Source organism: Schistocerca serialis, chromosome 2 (assembly GCF_023864345.2).
Source record: "Schistocerca serialis cubense isolate TAMUIC-IGC-003099 chromosome 2, iqSchSeri2.2, whole genome shotgun sequence".
NCBI classification, from domain to species: domain Eukaryota; kingdom Metazoa; phylum Arthropoda; class Insecta; order Orthoptera; family Acrididae; genus Schistocerca; species Schistocerca serialis.
The window spans coordinates 935,956,867-935,976,579 of NC_064639.1; the positions used below are offsets into that span (position 1 = coordinate 935,956,867).

Genomic DNA, 19,713 nt, shown 5'->3' on the forward strand with positions numbered 1-19,713 from the left:
ACGTTTTTCGTAGAATTTCAGAAATTGCACAGTGTACTACAATGGTACTCTCTTTCAAATTCTGAAGGTGGCAGGGGTCGAATACAGGGAGCGAAAGGCTATTTACAATTTGTACAGAAACCAGATGGCAGTTATAAGAGTCGAGGGGCATGAAAGGGAAGCAGTGGTTGAGAAGCGAGTGAGACAGGGTTGTTGCCTATCCCCGATGTTATTCGAATCTGTATTTTGAGCAAGCAGTAAAGGAAACAAAAGAAAAATTCGGAGGAGGAATTAAAATCCACGGAGAAGAAATGACATTGTAATTCCGGCAGGAACAGCAAAGCACCTGGAAGAGTAGTTGAACGGAATGGACAGTGTCTTGAAAGGAGGATATAAGATGAACATCAACAAAAGCAAAACGAGGATAATGGAATATAGTCGAATTAAGTTGGGTGGTGCTGGGGGAATTAGACTAGGAAATGAGACACTTGAAGTAGTAGATGAGTTTTGCTATTTGTGGAGCAAAATAACTGATGATGGTCGAAGTAGAGAGGATATAAAATATAGACTGGTAATGGCAAGGAAAGCGTTTCTTTAGTCATGCATGGAAGTGAAACGTGGACGATAAATAGTTTGGACAAGAAGAGAATAGAAGCTTTCGAAACGTGGTGCAACAGAAGAATGATAAAGATTAGATGGTTGATCACATAACTAAAGGGGAGGTATTGAATAGACTTAAGGAGAAGAGAAATTTGTGGCACAACTTGACTAGAAGAAGGGATCGGTTAGTAGGACATGGTCTGAGCCATCAAGGGATCACCAATTTAGTATTGGAGGGCAGCGTGGAGGGTAAAAATAATAGAGTGAGACCAAGAGATGAATACACTACGCGGATTCAGATGGATGTAGGCGGCAGTAGGTACTGGGAGATGAAGAAGCTTGCACAGGATAGAAACCAGTGTCTGTTCTGAAGATCACAACAACTACAACTGCAACGGCCACTTTTTGTCACTGTAATTGTGTTTCTGACCTCAGAAACCAAATAAAATTTTCTTAATGTCAACTCTCGAATGTACGAAAACACACTGTATGTCATTCGGCAAGAAGAGTCATCTCGCGAAGACGACGAAAAAGTAGTGGGGGAAGCCAACGTGCGCAAGTAAGTAGACCCGGTTCTGCTTTCATTTCTACGTACGCCAGTTGCAGCGACTTTCGATTTTAGGTGTTTACATGGGCATCTATACTTACGTATGTCAAAGTGTACTTATGACACATGTCCATGTAAACCACAGTCGACGGGCCTCTATCGATTTGTGTTGCTAACTCACAGTGGAATATCTTTCACCCAAAGTTATACACTGTTTGTTTACTGTCTGTCACGTAGTTGTAACAAGTAATACAAAGTTGGTTTTGTGTGTTCCATAGTGGTATTTGTGAACAAGTGAGTTCTTTTGCTGAATTCTGCTGTGAAATATGATTGTGCCACCGTCAAACGCAGTTTCTGATGATTCAGAAGACGACGTTGAAAATGCTGAAGTAGATATCTATCGCAGGAAGTATCAACTTCTGTTGGAAAGGTGTGAAGTATTACAGCAAGTAAGCATTAATATTTCAATAATGCTTGGAGTGTAAGCACGTGATTGGTTAATTTAACTTTGAAAGGAGCATGTTGAATCGTTTCAGGACAATGAAAGATTGGTGCATAGAATTCAGCATGTTAAGAGGATGCTGCGGAGGTACAGGAGGGACAGGAAGTAAGTAGATAATTTATATATTTCATATTAAGTCTATATGAAATCATATTTTGCAATCCATTGTAGTTTTTTATTAGTCTGGCTTTTCTAATTAACAAAACTTGTTCAACTTACAAATATCAACATTTCATATTTCTGTATTAATGTCAGAGACTTAATAGATATGCTACGTTTAGTATAGAAATCATTAACCAGGAGAAATTAAAAGGGTATGAGACGAAAACTAAGATAGAAAAGATCCGTAGATCTTCATAAATGTATTCTACTTATTTACAGAGAATAGTTGCAAACAGCATTCAGATGTTCTGATAAAACACCATGCCCGATTGAAATTACATCTTTTTATATACGAGTGAAAGGCAAAATTTACAATGGAAGCTGCATACAGAGTATTTTTAACGAATTGAAAATGCCACATATTTAAAAAGCTTTTACATTTGCATGTAGGCCTATGTAATTATGAATACTACAAATTGTTCTAATGTACCACAGAGCCACTCTGCAGACATGTATAGGATGAAGTACAATCAAAGATACCCCATTTTTGTTTTTTCGTTTCTTGAATGTATTTAATATGGCTAAATTATATTCCTTAGATTATCCAGTAAAAGCGCCTTTACGAAGTTGGCAGCTGTTGTGTTGCTGTTTGTGACAAATTTTCACTCTGGTGTAAATCATTTAACATTATGCACATGCTGCGCAATCCGTCGTATGGTATTTCTGTGTAGCCTGTTATATGTATATTGTCTAGGTGTAAGCAAGATGAAATGTCCTATGTTTTGAGTACATACCTGTATGAATGGTAATTTACAGGAGCAGTAACAATCAGTCACAGTCCATTGTAGTTCTGCTTATTGACTGAATTATTCAGTCGTTCTTTTCAAGTGAAACCAGCTGTAGTCTTACTGTCAGTTGAACCTTGTACGGTAATTGTTTTTCACCTAAAATCGTTCTTTAGTATTTTAGTTAACTGAACTATCCATTTATTCTTCTGAGAGAAACCAGTCTGTAATACTGCATTTCGCTGAAATAAAGCAGTGGTATACAACCAAGGTATGCATACACGCAGAAGGTAGCCCCCCCCCCTGTCTGAGTACGTGAAATCACATCATGGGGTATGCCAAAGTTTTGTTTTAACTTATTACACATATTCATTTAACTATGTAGTGAATAGACTAATTCGTCTTTTCACAATTAACAACTGGTTAATACTTTGCTGTGGATTATGTTGTCCCAAATGAAATTAATACATAACTAATTAAGCTGATGTATGATTGGCAGTACAAAGTTGAGCAATTACAGCTCCCTTGCTGGTATGTGAAGATGAAAGGAACATTTCCAGATTTTAGTGGCTGTTTGCATTCTGTTTTACGAGAAAGGTTTCAGAATGTCCATTAATGAAAAGGTTTTGAATCTAGCCATTGAGCATTTATTCCATCACTTATATGTGTTGAAGATGAATATAGTGAGCAGAAAATTATGTTACTAACTATGTATGTACAAATCGTACCCATGCAGAGAAACCTGTTTACATTTTACAGCCTTTGAAAAGCAGTGGGTGTAGTATTTGACATTTATGAAGTATTATTCACATTTGCACATTGATACCTCAATTTCACAGTTAAGCCTATCTCTGGCCATAACTGTAAACAATCTATAACCTTTGTGTGTGGATCAAAATGCTGAAATGCTCATTGGCATGGGAATGGAAGAAATAATATAGCCTGATAAAAACGTGATACTTGAGGTAAATTCAGTGTGATACGCAATGTCTGCAAGGAAGCTATTCATATTCTGAAACTACATTATTGAAGTAATTTAAAGAAAATTGATGAATGATGACAAACATTTCTTGTGAGAAAACTGCTTCTGTCAAGTGACAGTATATGCCTAAAAAGCAAGTGTTGAGTCACTGAACAATTTAAATAATGTGTCTTATATGCTTCCTGTTCATGGTGCCACAGCATTCACCAAAAAGAATAGTTGGTAGTTACATAACAGCAGGAGTAGAGAGAGGCAGAGCTCAGTAAGGTTAAATTAAAAAAGTAATTGTTCATTTACTTAAACATAAATCTGTACTGTAGCATCAATTATTAACCTTTTAAAATCTACCAAAAATCCAGATCTAATGCCAGAAGTACAAAATATTTATATTTAAGTGAATAAATACATAAATTTTGAAAATACCGCATTTTAAGAAATATGTCTTCTATTCAGAACTCCTTGAAATGAGACGCATTATTTGTCTCTAAAAGTGTAGGTAAGTGCAGTCATGGTTCATATGCAACCAAAAAGGCTGAAAACTATGTTGGTGAAATTATTCAAACCTGGAGACTGAATGAGAACATTCATATAACCCTGAAATAACCATAAGAAATTCATATCAGTTAGTTGACACATATTGAGTGAAAACCGTCATATCTGGAGATTGAGTGAAAATATTCATATAGCTGATGTAGTGCAGAGACTAGTTTCATTCAACTTTTTTTTTTAAAAAAAAAAAAAAAGAGAGAGAGAGAGACTGAGAGACATTCGACTGGCCTATTGTTTGCCCCACTGCTACAAGCAGATCCATTAGATTTATGTAGACAGTCATTGCATACTCCTTGTAACATCAGTTTAACTCTAGGTCACTCAAAAATGATAGCTGTTCTGGTTAAGATGTTGCCTCAGCCAAAACTCCAAAATCTTATATTGGCAGCTTTACCCCCTTATTTTCCTTTGTAGTCTTTTGAGAGTCAAGGTGTAGCATATGTTTATGAATGTGGAGACAAGCAAGTTATAGCCACATCTCCAGCATTCTTATGTGCTCAAAGTTTTTTGAGAATGTAGTTTACAACAGACTATTGGACCACTTCTCTGCTAATAACCTATTAACATCAGCTTCATTTCACATCCATAAAGTCTTCTCTACAACGAATGTAATGTATGGTCGCACAGAGTTCTGGTAGATCTTAACAAGAAAAGTTCCACAGTTAGCATTTTCTGTGATTTTTATCAGATTTTTGATATTGTAGATGTGAAATATACTGGGGGAAAATAATTAAAATGTCAGGGTGTCAAATGGGTTCCTCTTACATAGATTTGGTGATATAACAAGCAGAAAACTGGAGGCCATCATCCCCTACAATTTTTGGGTCGACCTAAGCGTCCTATCCTACCTGTCGGCTTTGACCCATGACATAAGGCTGTTGTGGTGTGTGACGTTACGACAGTGCGGAATTTAGTTTGTGAGAGTAGCGTATTTGTAGGTGTCGTTTTGATGTGATCAGTGGTGCTCTCTGGTGGTGTGTTAGGTGATGTTTTTGGTTTAGTTTGCGAATGTGGCGTAGTGTGTGAATTTTGGTAAATTGCTTCTTTTATGTCTTTGGTAGGTATGGATATGACTGACAGGGTCAACAGTTTTCGGTTGTCGGCTATGATGGGGGACAGTGCGTTGTCTCTAATAAATTTTCTTCAACTATTCGGATTTTTCAATGAAGTCGTGAAGTGTTCAGTATGTCGTGAAGCAATGAGGTTTACTTAAAGTTTCTGCGTCTTGGATCAGGGACGGCTGTATGTGGAGATGTCGTAAGGATAACAGGTCAAGGGAAGTGTTTGATCCCTAATGTTGGTATTTGTATCGGGAGATGTTTATGAGCTATATAGGTCAAGGGAAGTGTTAGGTCCTAATTTATGGGATCGGGAGCTGCTGTTGAGCTATATAGGTCAAGGGAAGTGTTCGATCCCAAATTTCTAGATCGGGAGCTGCTGTTGAGGTATACAGGTCAAGGGAAGTGTCTGATTCCAGATGATACTGTGTTTAGTGGTATTTGGGGAGTTTTGTGATGTTGGTTTTTTTCGTTGTTTTGCGTGGTTTTGTAAGGGGGTGGGTGTCTAAATTTGTTTGTATTTAGTTTTTCCCCACCCAAAAACCCCCTATTTCCCCCGCTTGTCCCGTTAGTGTCATTAGGCTTTTTGTGGAATGTGTGTGTGTTTGTTTTTCAATGTATTTTTGTCCTCATAATGTGTATGTAACGACTTTATATGCGCCATATTGGAATCGTGGTTTATTGTCGTATCCACCATATTTGTGACGTCATGGGTCAAAGCAGACGGGCGGGATCGGATGCTTCGGTATTTCCCAATTTTCCCCTTTGCTCCTCCTGTATACATACACTGCAAATTTCATGGCAGAAGGTACATAGTATTGTACCATTTGTTAAGAGCTTTTTCCTCATTCCAATCACATATGGAACAAAGGAAGAATGATGGTTTAATTGCTTGTGACCACGAAACATGTCTAATCTTGTGTTTGCAGTCCCAGTGGGTGCAGTTTGTTGTTGTTGTTGTGGTCTTCAGTCCTGAGACTGGTTTGATGCAGCTCTCCATGCTACTCTATACTGTGCAAGCTTTTTCATCTCCCAGTACCTACTGCAACCTACATACTTCCGAATCTGCTTAGTGTATTCATCTCTTGGTCTCCCTCTACGATTTTTACCCTCCACGCTGCCCTCCAACACTAAATTGGTGATCCCTTGATGCCTCAGAACATGTCTTACCAACCGATCCCTTCTTCTGGTCAAGTTGTGCCACAAACTTCTCTTCTCCCCAATCCTATTCAATACTTCCTCATTAGTTATGTGATCTACCCATCTAATCTTCAGCATTCTTCTGTAGCACCACATTTCGAAAGCTTCTATTCTCTTCTTGTCCAAACTATTTATCGTCCATGTTTCACTTCCATAAATGGCTACACTCCATACAAATACTTTCAGAAATGACTTCCTGACATTTAAATCTATACTCAATGTTAACAAATTTCTCTTCTTCAGAAACGCTTTCCTTGCCATTGCCAGTCTACATTTTATATCCTCTCTACTTCGACCATCATCAGTTATTTTGCTCCCCAAATAGCAAAACTCCTTTACTACTTTAAGTGTCTCATTTCCTAATCTAATTCCCTCAGCATCACCCGACTTAATTAGATTACATTCCATTATCCTTGTTTTGCTTTTGTTGATGTTCATCTTATATCCTCCTTTCAAGACACTGTCCATTCCATTCAACTGCTCTTCCAAGTCCTTTGTTGTCTATGACAGAATTACAATGTCATCGGCGAACCTCAAAGTTTTTATTTCTTCTCCATGAATTTTAATACCTACTCCAAATTTTTCTTTTGTTTCCTTTACTGCTTGCTCAATATACAGAGTGAACAACATCGGGGAGACGCTACAACCCTGTCTTACGCCCTTCCTAACCACTGCTTCCCTTTCATGCCCCTCGACTCTTATAACTGCCATATGGTTTCTGTACAAATTGTAAATAGCCTTTCGCTCCCTGTATTTTACCCCTGCCACCTTTAGAATTTGAAAGAGAGTATTCCAGTCAACATTGTCAAAAGCTTTCTCTAATTCTACAAATGCTAGAAACATAGGTTTGCCTTTCCTTAATCTTTCTTCTAAGATTAGTCGTAAGGTGAGTATTGCCTCACGTGTTCCAGTGTTTCTACGGAATCCAAACTGATCTTCCCCGAGGTCGGCTTCTACTAGTTTTTCCATTCGTCTGTAAAGAATTTGTGTTAGTATTTTGCAGCTGTGACTTATTAAACTGATAGTTCAGTAATTTTCACATCTGTCAACACCTGCTTTCTTTGGGATTGGAATTATTATATTCTTCTTGAAGTCTGAGGGTATTTCGCCTGTTTCATACATCTTGCTCACCAGATGGTAGAGTTTTGTCAGGACTGGCTCTCCCAAGACCGTCAGTAGTTCTAATGGAATGTTGTCTACTCCAGGGGCCTTGTTTCGACTCGGGTCTTTCAGTGCTCTGTCAAACTCTTCACGCAGTATCATATCGCCCATTTCATCTTCATCTACATCCTCTTCCATTTCCATAATATTGTCCTCAAGTACATCGCCCTTGTATAGACCCTTTATATACTCCTTCCACCTTTCTGCTTTCCCTTCTTCGCTTAGAACTGGGTTCCCATCTGAGCTCTTGATATTCATACAAGTTGTTCTCTTTTCTCCAAAGGTCTCTTTAATTTTCCTGTAGGCAGTATCTATCTTACCCCTAGTGAGATAGGCCTCTACATCCTTATATTTGTCCTCTAGCCATCCCTGCTTAGCCATTTTGCACTTCCTGTCGATCTCATTTTTGAGACGTTTGTATTCCTTTTTGCCTGCTTCATTTACTGCATTTTTATATTTTCTCCTTTCATCAATTAAATTCAATATTTCTTCTGTTACCCAAGGATTTCTACTAGCCCTCGTCTTTTTACCTACTTGATCCTGTGCTGCCTTCGCTACTTCATCCCTCAAAGCTACCCATTCTTCTTCTACTGTATTTCTTTCCCCCATTCCTGTCAGGTGTTCCCTTATGCTCTCCCTGAAACTCTGTACAACCTCTGGTTCTTTCAGTTTATCCAGGTCCCATCTCCTTAAATTCCCACCTTTTTGCAGTTTCTTCAGTTTTAATCTACAGGTCATAACCAATAGATTGTGGTCAGAGTCCACATCTGCCCCTGGAAATGTCTTACAATTTAAAACCTGGTTCCTAAATCTCTGTCTTACCATTATATAATCTATCTGATACCTTTTAGTATCTCCAGGGTTCTTCCATGTATACAACCTTCTTTCATGATTCTTAAACCAAGTGTTAGCTATGATTATGTTGTGCTCTGTGCAAAATTCTACCAGGCGGCTTCCTCTTTCATTTCTTAGCCCCAATCCATATTCACCTACTATGTTTCCTTCTCTCCCTTTTCCTACACTCGAATTCCAGTCACCCATGACTATTAAATTTTCGTCTCCCTTCACAATCTGAATAATTTCTTTTATTTCTTCATACATTTCTTCAATTACTTCGTCATCTGCAGAGCTAGTTGGCATATAAACTTGTACTACTGTAGTAGGTGTGGGCTTCGTATCTATCTTGGCCACAATAATGCGTTCACTATGCTGTTTGTATTAGCTTACCCGCATTCCTATTTTCCTATTCATTATTAAACCTACTCCTGCATTACCCCTATTTGATTTTGTGTTTATAACCCTGTAGTCACCTGACCAGAAGTCTTGTGCCTCCTGCCACCTAACTTCACTAATTCCCACTATATCTAACTTCAACCTATCCATTTCCCTTTTTAAATTTTCTAACCTACCTGCCTGATTAAGGGATCTGACATTCCACACTCCGATCCATAGAACGCCAGTTTTCTTTCTCCTGATAACGACATCCTCTTGAGTAGTCCCCGCCCGGAGATCAGAATGGGGGACTGTTTTACCTCCGGAATATTTTACCCAAGAGGACGCCATCATCATTTAATCATACAGTAAAGCTGCATGCCCTCGGGAAAAATTACGGCTGTAGTTTCCCCTTGCTTTCAGCCGTTCGCAGTACCAGCACAGCAAGGCCGTTTTGGTTATTGTTACAAGGCCAGATCAGTCAATCATCCAGACTGTTGCCCTTGCAACTACTGAAAGGGCTGCTGCCCCTCTTCAGGAACCACATGTTTGTCTGGCCTCTCAACAGATACCCCTCCGTTGTGGTTGCACCTACGGTACGGCTATCTGTATCGCTGAGGCACGCAAGCCTCCCCACCAGCGGCAAGGTCCATGGCAAGTTTCTGCAATTCAGGCTTTTCAGCATTTTTGGCTCTCCCATGAATCAGGCATATCTGATCCATTCATGTTGCAATTCTGTGTATGCTTTTAATACCCACAATTAGTCCTATTTAGTGTTGGTTCCTCACACGTAAACAATATTCATAGATGGCACCTTAAGTCTTTTGTAAGTAGTTTCCTTAGTAGACTGATTGATTTTTCCCAGTATCCTTTCAATGAAGTGAAGACCGTCATCTGCTTTACCTATGACTGTGCCAATGTGATTATTGTGCTTCATGTCCATACAAATTGTTACACTCATGTATTTGACTGATTCCAATAGTGACTCATTGATGCTACAATCATAGTACAGCACTTTTCTGCAATTTATGAAATGCACAAGTAACATTTCTGAATCTCAGTAGCAAGCTGCCAATCTTTGCTCCACTTTGTAACTTTGTCAAGGTTTGCCTCCACATTTTCACCCTTTTTTCATACCTGATTGCTTTGATCTATGGCTTTCAGGATGTCATGTGAGGAAAGTGTGATTTGGGTTTCGCATGACCTTTGTTTCGAGAATTCATGCTGTTTATTATGGAGGAGGACGCTCTGTTTGAGATACATTATGTTTGAGCTTAGAAATTGTTCTAAGATTCTACGCCATATGGACAGCAATGAGACCAAATGAGCCGGCCGAAGTGGCCGTGCGGTTAAAGGCGCTGCAGTCTGGAACCGCAAGACCGCTACGGTCGCAGGTTCGACTCCTGCCTCGGGCATGGATGTTTGTGATGTCCTTAGGTTAGTTAGGTTTAACTAGTTCTAAGTTCTAGGGGACTAATGACCTCAGCAGTTGAGTCCCATAGTGCTCAGAGCCATTTGAACCATTTTTGAGACCAAATGAGAATGAATCACTTCAGCTAACCTTCTTGTAAACGGGTGTGACCTGTGTTTTATTCCACTCTCTGGTGCACAGCTTTTTTTTTTCCTGATTGGTCTGTGGTCTTCTGTGGTTAAACTGGAAGCTAACTCACCACTTATTCTATGTAGATCTGACAGGGGTGCCTGGACACTTCACTGTCATGCCATTGACTGCCTCTACCAGAATTTCTTTTGGTTTTGTGAGAGGTGGTTTGAAAAGATTGCGATATGATAGTCATTGGAAGTGTCTCACATTGCTGCCCTTTTAATAGCCAAACATATTTCATACAGCATCTTTTTCTGTTAAGCGGTACTCACTGTTTGTTTACAAGTTTCCTTATAGTTAATGTACACCATGAAGAGTCCTTCCTTTCATGATCTACTCTACTAAGTACACATCTATCAAGTGCTTGGTCAAATTCTCTTTTAAGCTTGAGACACAATTCCTCTACATGCTCCTGCTCAGAGATAAATGCTTTGAGATGATTTTTTGTATAAGATCTGGCCACCTCTCTGTCTGGATTGTTGAACATTTAAATCTTACTATTGGTTTTAGGTACCATTTGTATTTTAGTAATCATAGTTGCTACTGCTGTCTAAAGGTTATTGATTCTAGTTTCAAATGGCTGAAATGGTTCAAATGGCTCTGAGCACTATGGGACTTAACATCTGAGGTCATCAGTCCCCTAGAACTTAGAACCACTTAAACCTAACTAACCTAAGGACATCACACACATCCATGCCCGAGGCAGGATTCGAACCTGCAACCGTAGGAGTCGCGCGGTTCCAGACTGAAGTGCCTAGAACCGCTCGGCCACACCGGCTGGTCCAGTTTCAGAGAGATGACATCTGTTTGTTGCCATTCTTGTTAACTATTTGTTCCAAGTAATTTTCAGAAAAAGTAGTCAGTACTATTTTGAGTATCTTGTCATGCTGACCACTTATGAAACTGTAACAGTCTTACACTGTTGTGGGATGGTTAGTCTCTTCCAGTAATGACAGTGTGATAGGGAACATTCGTGTTAGAGGGTTGAGGGATTCTCTAAACTTTTATGTTTGATCCATGGGGCGAGAATGGTGTCTAATAGAGAGAAACAATTTTATAATGCCCCAATGATCTCACTTGCATCTTCAGTTTTTATCTAGATGGATCTGAATTTCTTGTCTGCTGCCACAAATACACCCCATCCTTTCCCATTGACTTGTTCTTTCAATGTATACTTAGATCTAGCCCAAAAATTTCACTGCTATCGATGCCAGATTTCAGTTAGCTTTCAGTATTTAATGTGTGAGTCCCACTGCTGTTTAGGATTGCTTCAAACTCTTTATCTTTGTTATGAATGCCTCAGAAATCGATCACTGGGATTTCAGTAGTGTCATCTGTGGTATGCATTTCTTTGGGTCTTACACTAATACTTAGTGTCTTCTGTCATTATCTAGACTGAATGGATAGTCAACTAAAAAAGGAAAAAAAAAAACAAAAAAATCTTGCAGGGCAGCCTCTGATGAATAGTGGCTACCTGATGCATTTAGTTTCCACCCTGTACAAAACCTAAATCCTGTGGTTTCTGTGATGTATTGCATGAGATCCCGACTTTGCCACCATTGTGTTGTTTACCAACAAGTGCACCTTCCATCGGGATAGCCTTTACAACAATCGAAATGTTCATTACTAGGCAAGGGGAAATCCTCACGTCATGTACATCCACGGACACCAGGAACAATTTTTGCTCAACATTTGGGCAGGCGTTGTGGGTGGCAATCTGATTGGGTTGGTCCATCAACGTCCTCGACTTACTGGGCAAATTACCTTCACTTTTTGCAAGAAACACTACCCAGCTTGCTGGAAGGTGTTCCCCTTGACATACGGCGTAGGCCTGTGGTTGCAGCATGATGGGTGCCGCACATAACAGTTGTGCTCTGCATGGATATTTAAATGAACTCTTCGATGGCCAAGTAATAGGCAGAGGTGCTTGAAGGACATGGCCCCCACGATCACCAGACCTTACACCACTGGACTTTTTCTTGTTGGGATTCTTCAAGGTTCTAGTCCACCCACCTGGATGCGAGCCACCCAGGAACGAAGAGGAATTAATGGGTTGTCACATCAGGGCAATGCCAGGAATCTTTGAAAGTGTTAGACATTACCAAGCTTGTGCCACATCAGAGGGTCGCCAGTTCAAGCACCTGTTTTAAGTAAACAACATCCTAGCTACAAAAAATGCCCTTTCCGGGGCCGACACAATTTGTAAGAGACTTTCTGTATACGAACTGGTAGCTTTGATGGGTTTGTTCCCAATACGTCGTATCATGAAACCACAATTGTGGTTACTCAGTCAGTAAAATTGTACTGCAGTCAGCCTCAAATGCTGGTTCTCTAAATTTCCTCAATAGCGATTCATGAAAAGAACGCCTCCTTTCCTCTAGAGACTCCCACCCGAGTTTCTGAAGCATTTCCGTAACACTCGCGTGATGATCAAACCTACCAGTAACAAATCTAGCAGTTCGCCTCTGAATTGCTTCTATGTCCTCCTTCAATCCAATCTGATAGGGATCCCAAATGCTCGAGCAGTACTCAAGAATAGGTCGTATTAGTGTTTTATAAGCGGTCTCATTTAGAGATGAACCACATCTTCCCAAAATTCTACCAATGAACCGAAGACGACTAACCGCCTTCCCCACAACTGGCATTACATGCTTGTCCCACTTCATATCGCTCTGCAATGTTATGCCCAAATATTTAATCGACGTGACTGTGTCAAGCACTACACTACTAATGGGGGTATTCAAACATTACAGGATTCTTTTTCCTATTCATCTGCATTAATTTACATTTATCTATATTTAGAGTTAGCTGCCATCCTAAAAAAAACACCAATCGCAAATCCTGTCCAAGTCATCTTGTATTCTCCTACAGCCACTCAACGACGACACCTTCCTGTACACCACAGCATCATCAGCAAACAGCCGCACATTGCTATCAACCCTATCCAAAAGATCATTTATGTAGATAGAAAACAACAGCGGACCTACCACACTCCCTGGGGCACTCCAGATGATACCCTCACCTCCGATGAACACTCACCATCGAGGACAGCATACTGGGTTCTATTACTTAAGAAGTCTTCGAGCCACTCACATACTTGGGAACCAATCCCTTATGCTCGTACCTTAGTTAGGAGTCTGCAGTGGGGCACCGAGTCAAACGCTTTCCGGAAGCCAAGGAATATGGCATCCGTCTGATACCCTTCATCCATGGTTCGCAAGATATCATGTGAAAAAAGAGCGAGTTGCGTTTCGCAGGAGCGAAGCTTTCTGAAGCGGTGCTGATGCATGGACAGCAACTTCTCTGTCTTACGGAAATTCATTATATTCGAACTGAGAATATGTTCGAGAATCCTGCAACAAACCGATGTTAAGGATATTGGTCTGTAATTTTGAGGATCCATCCTTCTACCATTCTTATATACAGGCGTCACCTGCGCTTTTTTCCAGTCGCTCGGGACTTTATGTTGGGCAAGAAATCCACGGTAAATGCAAGCTAAGTAAGGAGCCAATGCAGTAGAGTACTCTCTGTAAAACCGAATTGGAATCCCATCCAGACCTGGCATTTATTTATTTTCAACCCTTTCAGCTGCTTCACTACCCCAGGGATGCCTATCACTATGTCCTCCATACGGGAATCTGTACGAGACTCAAACGGCGGTATGTTTGTACGATCCTCCTGCGTGAAGGATTTCTCAAATGCTAAATTTAAAATTTCAGCTTTCGTTTTGCTGTCTTCCATTGCCAGGCCAGACTGATCAGTGAGTGAGTGGATGGAAGCCTTCGACCCGCCTACCGATTTTACGTAAGACCAAAATTTCCTTGGGTTTTCAGCAAGGTCTTTTGCTAAGGTATGACGGTGGTAATGGTTGAATGCTTCGCACATCGCTCTTTTTGCAGCAGCACGTATCTCTACTAACTTTTGCCTGTCCTCATTCTCCTGATCTTTCTTGTACTGTGAGTGCAACTGCCTTTGCTTCCTGAGCATTCTCCGAATTGCACTGTTAAACCACGGTGGGTCTTTTCCGTCTGTAACCCACTTTTTCGGCACATACGTGTCCAATGCGTGATTTACAATGTGTTTAAAATGTGCCCATAATTCTTCCACGTCCATCGTACTGGAAGTAAATGGAGTCGATTCATTTACTAAGTAGGATGCTAACAATTGCTTAACTGCTCTTTCTAGTAAGAATACCCTCCTAGCCTTCTTGACCGACTTTTTAACTTTCGTAACCATAGTCGTAATGACATCATCTTGATCACTAATTCCTGTCTCAACACTGACACCGTCGATGAGGTGTGGCTACCAGATCTAAAATATTTCCGTTACGCGTTGGCTGTCGATTTAGCTGCTCAAGACAGTTTTCGGATAATGTATTCAAAAGTAATTCACACGACGGCTTGTCTGTACCACCTGTAATGAACCCATAGACATCCCAGTCTATACTAGGTATGTTGAAGTCGCCTCTGACTAATATAGCATGATCCGGGTACTTCTGTGACACAGAATGTAGACTCCCTTTGAATGATTCTAGAACTGTCACGGTTGAACCTTGTGGCTGGTAATAACACCCCACAATTAACTTTATTTCCCCTAGCCCTGTTAAACGTGTCCAGATAACTTCACAATCACACTCTACTTCGACCTCAGTAGACACAATATTTTTGTCAAATGCAATGAACTACGGTGTCTAATCTGTCTTTCCGATACACGTTCCAACCCTCACTGAATATTTCAGAACTTCCTATCTCAGGGTTCAGCCAGGTCTCAGTCCTGAGAATAATTTGCGCGACACACGCTTCCTGGAGGGCAGTAAGTTCAGAAACTTTATTCCGAACACTCTGAAAATTTACTGCTAATATCTTGATAGCTGAAGTGTCTTTATACTGAGCGCATCCTGATTTCCCTGCCTGCACGCTGACTGGTGAGTGTTCATCAGGACACCTCGCACTACGGCCTAGCCTAAAAAACCCCCATGTGCACGCCACAAGTACTCTGCTACCTGAGTAGCAGCTTCCTTTGTGTAGTGCACCCCTGACCTATCTAGGGGCGTCCTACAATTCCCCACCCAATAGCGCAAGTCTAGATATCTGCAGCCAAGACCGTCACAGAGTCGACGAAGCCTCTGGTTGAGACCCTCCACTCGGCTCCAAACCAAAGGACCCCGATCCACTCTGGGAACGATGCTGCAAATAGAGAGCTCTGCTTGCACCCTGCGTGTGAGGCCAGCGGTCTTCACCAAATCCGCCAGCCGCCTGTACAAACTGAGGATCGCCTCAGAACCCAAGCGACAGGCATCATTGGTGCCGACGTGAGCAACTACTTGCAGACGACTGCACCCTGTATGCACGATAGCTGCAGGTAAGGCCGCCTCCAAATCTTGGATGAGGTCCCCTGGCAGACAAACCGAGTGCACATTGGATTTCTTTCCAGCCCTGTACGCTATTTCCCTAAGGGGCTCCATCACCCGGCTAACGTTGGAGCTCCCAATAACCAGCAAGCCTTTGCCCCCGTGTGCCTGCTCGGGCTCTGCTGAAGGAGCGGCCACCTGCCCACTGACAGGATGAATGGGCGAGGTCAGCCAGCCAGCCCCCACATTGGCCCTCTGCCTCGAGCGACGCGAATGCATTGTAGTCCGCCACTCACCCTGAGGTGAGGGTGGCCCCAACGCGCCGGGTACACTAGAAGGTGCCTCGACGACTGAGTCAGCGGACGCAGCAAGCGACACCTGGGGTGTCTCAAGCGACGCGCCAGACCCTCCACCCGTCACTGCACCTCGAGGCAGCAGCCTGAAGGAGGCTGACCATGGCCAACAGCACGCTCAGCTGCTCACGAACCGCGGCCAGTTCCTCCTGCACCCACGCACAGCATGCACGCACCCTATCCATCCTACTGCTAATGACTCCGCAAATTTATACTCTACGGCTATCAATAAGCAATATTACTCCTCTCAAATACGAGAATACGCAAGGATTTTATGTAATTAAATTTGCAAGCCCACAAACACTCGGAAAGAAATTACGAATCAAACTACAAAACAAATATGAAATCTAAATATGCAGCTCGCTACTGCACTGCTGCTGCACTGATACTTCACCAGCGGCTGCTCAAGGCTCACTGAGTTCTGTCAAAAGCACACTGGCTGTCCAAAACAAACAACTGACTGACTAACCACAATTGAGGAAATTTAGAGAACCAGCATTTGAGGCTGCCTGCCGTACAATTTTACTGCCGCCAACTTACATTTCGCGGAAAGACCACAAAGATAAGATAAGAGAGATTAGGGCTCGTACAGAGGCATATAGGCAGTCATTTTTCCCCTCGTTCTGTTTGGCTGTGGAACAGGGAGAGAAGATGCTAGTTGTGGTATGAGGTACCCTCCGCCATGCACCGCTTGGTGGATTGCGGAGTAGGGATGTAGATGTAGAATGGATGTGTTGGGACCCCGGCGGATTCCCTCCCAGCCCCCCCGCCCCCCTCCAGAATGAAAGGCTGGCATGCTACCACCGACCGTGCAGGCCACCTTGGGTAAATCGTGATTTCTGGAATCAGCTATCCAGGGTTAAAATTTCGTGACAAAATTTTTCTTCACCATGTGTATAGCAGTTCTAAAGCAGAAATCTGCTGTTAGGAATCTTACAACAGAAAAGGTAAAATTCTTTATAACTACAGCAAGACTAAGATAAACTGCTACAGTGAAATTTTTGTTTTGAGAACTTACGCAAGTCACAGTACAGAATGGAAAAATTCTTCTGCGAGTTGTGTGCAAAAATTAACCACTGACTTAGTAATGTATAAATGACTTTTATTTGTACTTCTTCCTTTTTAAGCAATAACATTGTGTATGATAGATGAGTATAATAAAAACCTAAAATATTAGGCATTAAATTTATTTTCTGTAGCTACTTATTTATTTACAGAGTAAGGCCATTCACAGTTCTAAGATTTTAAAGGTTAATTTTCTGAATATAGAGTTCTTTCTTCAGATTTTTGATGGAGTGCCTTGACCAGCATGGAGATAATTGGCGGAATGCATACCTTCAACTTTCATTAGATGAACCAAGCTCTTCTGCAACAGTTAAAACGGAGAAGCATCAGTCCAAAAATATAGAACGGACACCTTCAACAAAGGTATAGCACATATTTTCTTATTGACAATGAGCTTACAAACCTATTATCCATAACAATACACTTATGAAAGTATGATGAGCCATCATGATTGCGAACTTTGACACACATGTAGTATTATAAGTTTTATTCTCTTTCTGACATGACTGAGCAGAGGTCTGATTTGTATTGTAAATGGACTGTAATATTAGACTGAATTTGTGCTCACTCAAAATTGTTTGCAGTGGTGTCTGTATGATGTCCAGGGGAATTATGTACCTAACTTTTTTTAATTATCATTTGTAAGATCCACACTTTGGAACTGAATGCGTAATAAGCAGACTAATACTTATGTGAACCATATTCCATAGACCGCTAGAGGAATCTCTCTAAAGTTGTCCAAGATACGATAGTGGAGTAATATAATAAGTGCCAAAAGTAATTGTATTGTAACAAAATGTAATTGTTTTCACATTATTTTTAAGAATTCCTGTGAAGAGTTCAGAATAAATCTTTAATTTACGTTAGTGTAAGGTATAATTAAGGATATCAGACTTCCTCATGTACATCAACACAAAATCAGTGATAATTAAGAAGTGTAACGAAATTTGATATTTTCCCTATTCCCATGCAAAAATTTACTGATATTGGTAATTACTAATTATTCAATGTCGAAATTGGATCTTGACTTTTCTCTCGAGGCTTGGGTTTGTATATAACATTATAATGACCATTATTTTCCTCCATATGCAACTGCTGACCTAGGCGTAACATTAACCAGTAACAATTTTATTCCCTGATTTCACATTCCTTATCCTTTACCACAATAAATTGTACCAAAAACAATGATCTTCAATATGGTATTTCAATTACAAACTGCACATTTTTGTAGTGTGCAAGTATAAATACAAAAACCATCAAATAAAATATGTACTTCAGCTTTGCCAATGTGTAAATCAGCCACAGGAACTACTACATTAAAGACACACCATGTGTTCAGGTGTGACATGTGACATCATCTTGTGCTTAAGTGCTGTGATGATCTCTCCTTTGGCAAAAGATAACAGATTAGTCCCCCCCATCTGTGTCTGTTACAGGGGACTACCAAGAGGGAGGTAATCATCAGCATAACCAATGGAAGGGTAACATTCTGTGAGTCAGAGCATAAAATGTCAGAAACTTAAGTGTGGTGGGGAAGCTAGAAAATATGCAAAGAGTCAGAGTCAAACTAGATATAGTGGGATGAAATGGAAAGAAGAGATGGATTTCTGGTCAGACGAAAATAGGGTCATATCAACAGCAGTAGGAATTGTTATGAATAGGAAGGTAGGGCAGAGAGAGTGAATTACTGCAAATACTTCAGAGATAGGGTTGTTATCAAAATTGAAATCAGATCAACACCAACAATAATAGTTCAGCCACACATGCAATAGCCTAAGCATAAGATGAAGAGATAGAGACAGTATATGAGGATCTGAAATGGGTAATTCAGTTTGTAAAAGGAAATGATAACCTAACAAACATGAGGGATTGGAAAGTGGTAGTAGGAGAAGGAACAGCAGAAAGAGAAACAGGAAATTATGGGCTTGGTAGTAGAAATAACAGAGAAGGACCAATGGAATTTTACAGTGAATTTCAGCTGGTAATAGTGAATACACTGTTCAAAAATCATGAAAGGAGGAGGTATGTTTGGAAAAGAGTTCGAGGTACGGGAAGATTCCAATTGGATTACATCATGATCAGACAGTGAATCTGAAATAGGAAATGATTCGTATGACAGTTTAGTACTGATGAAGAGTGTGTTGTCACCACCAGACACCACACTTGCTAGGTGGTAGCTTAAATCGGCCGTGGTCCATTTAGTACATGTCGGACCCGCGTGTTGCCACTGTGTGATCGCAGACCGAGCGCCACCACAAGGCAGGTCTCGAGATACGGACTAGCACTCGCCCCAGTTGTACGACGACTTTGCTAGCGACTACACTGACGAAGCTTTCTCTCATTTGCCGAGAGACAGTTAGAATAGCCTTCAGCTAAGTCCATGGCTACGACCTAGCAAGGCGCCATTAGCCTTACATAGTTTGATAGTTATCGTATGAAATGTCTCATCAAGAACGTTGTAAACCAATGAGGAATATAAAAGTTAAGTATTCGGGGAGCTGCATACTTTTCTTGCTGCCATTCACTACTTATCCTGTTCCAGAATTCACGCCCGTCTGCGTTAGATAGCGTGCATTTCGGCCTCCTCTCTCTACAAGGTGTTGGCACATTTGACAACACATCAAAGAGAAGGCAGAAGCTGGAGAGATTCATCCAGAAGAATAAT

General features: G+C 40.9%; 2 protein-coding genes across 2 annotated transcripts in view; one reads left to right on the forward strand and one right to left on the reverse strand.

Annotated features, from left to right (window-relative positions):
- The first annotated feature begins 1,319 nt into the window (after positions 1 to 1,319).
- LOC126458312 (high mobility group protein B2) overlaps positions 1,320 to 19,713 on the forward strand; it is a 35,028-nt gene continuing 16,634 nt past the window's right edge. Inside the window, exons 1-3 of the mRNA XM_050095260.1 lie at positions 1,320 to 1,575; positions 1,663 to 1,733; positions 17,267 to 17,411. Of these exons, the coding sequence (XP_049951217.1) occupies positions 1,453 to 1,575; positions 1,663 to 1,733; positions 17,267 to 17,411 (339 nt within the window). The 5' untranslated portion in view covers positions 1,320 to 1,452. The remainder of the gene's footprint in view (positions 1,576 to 1,662; positions 1,734 to 17,266; positions 17,412 to 19,713) is intronic.
- The window catches only part of LOC126458311 (hydroxyacylglutathione hydrolase, mitochondrial), a 111,333-nt gene continuing 108,699 nt past the window's right edge, over positions 17,080 to 19,713 (reverse strand). Inside the window, exon 7 of the mRNA XM_050095256.1 lies at positions 17,080 to 17,349. The gene's annotated coding sequence lies outside the window, so the exon portion shown is untranslated. The remainder of the gene's footprint in view (positions 17,350 to 19,713) is intronic.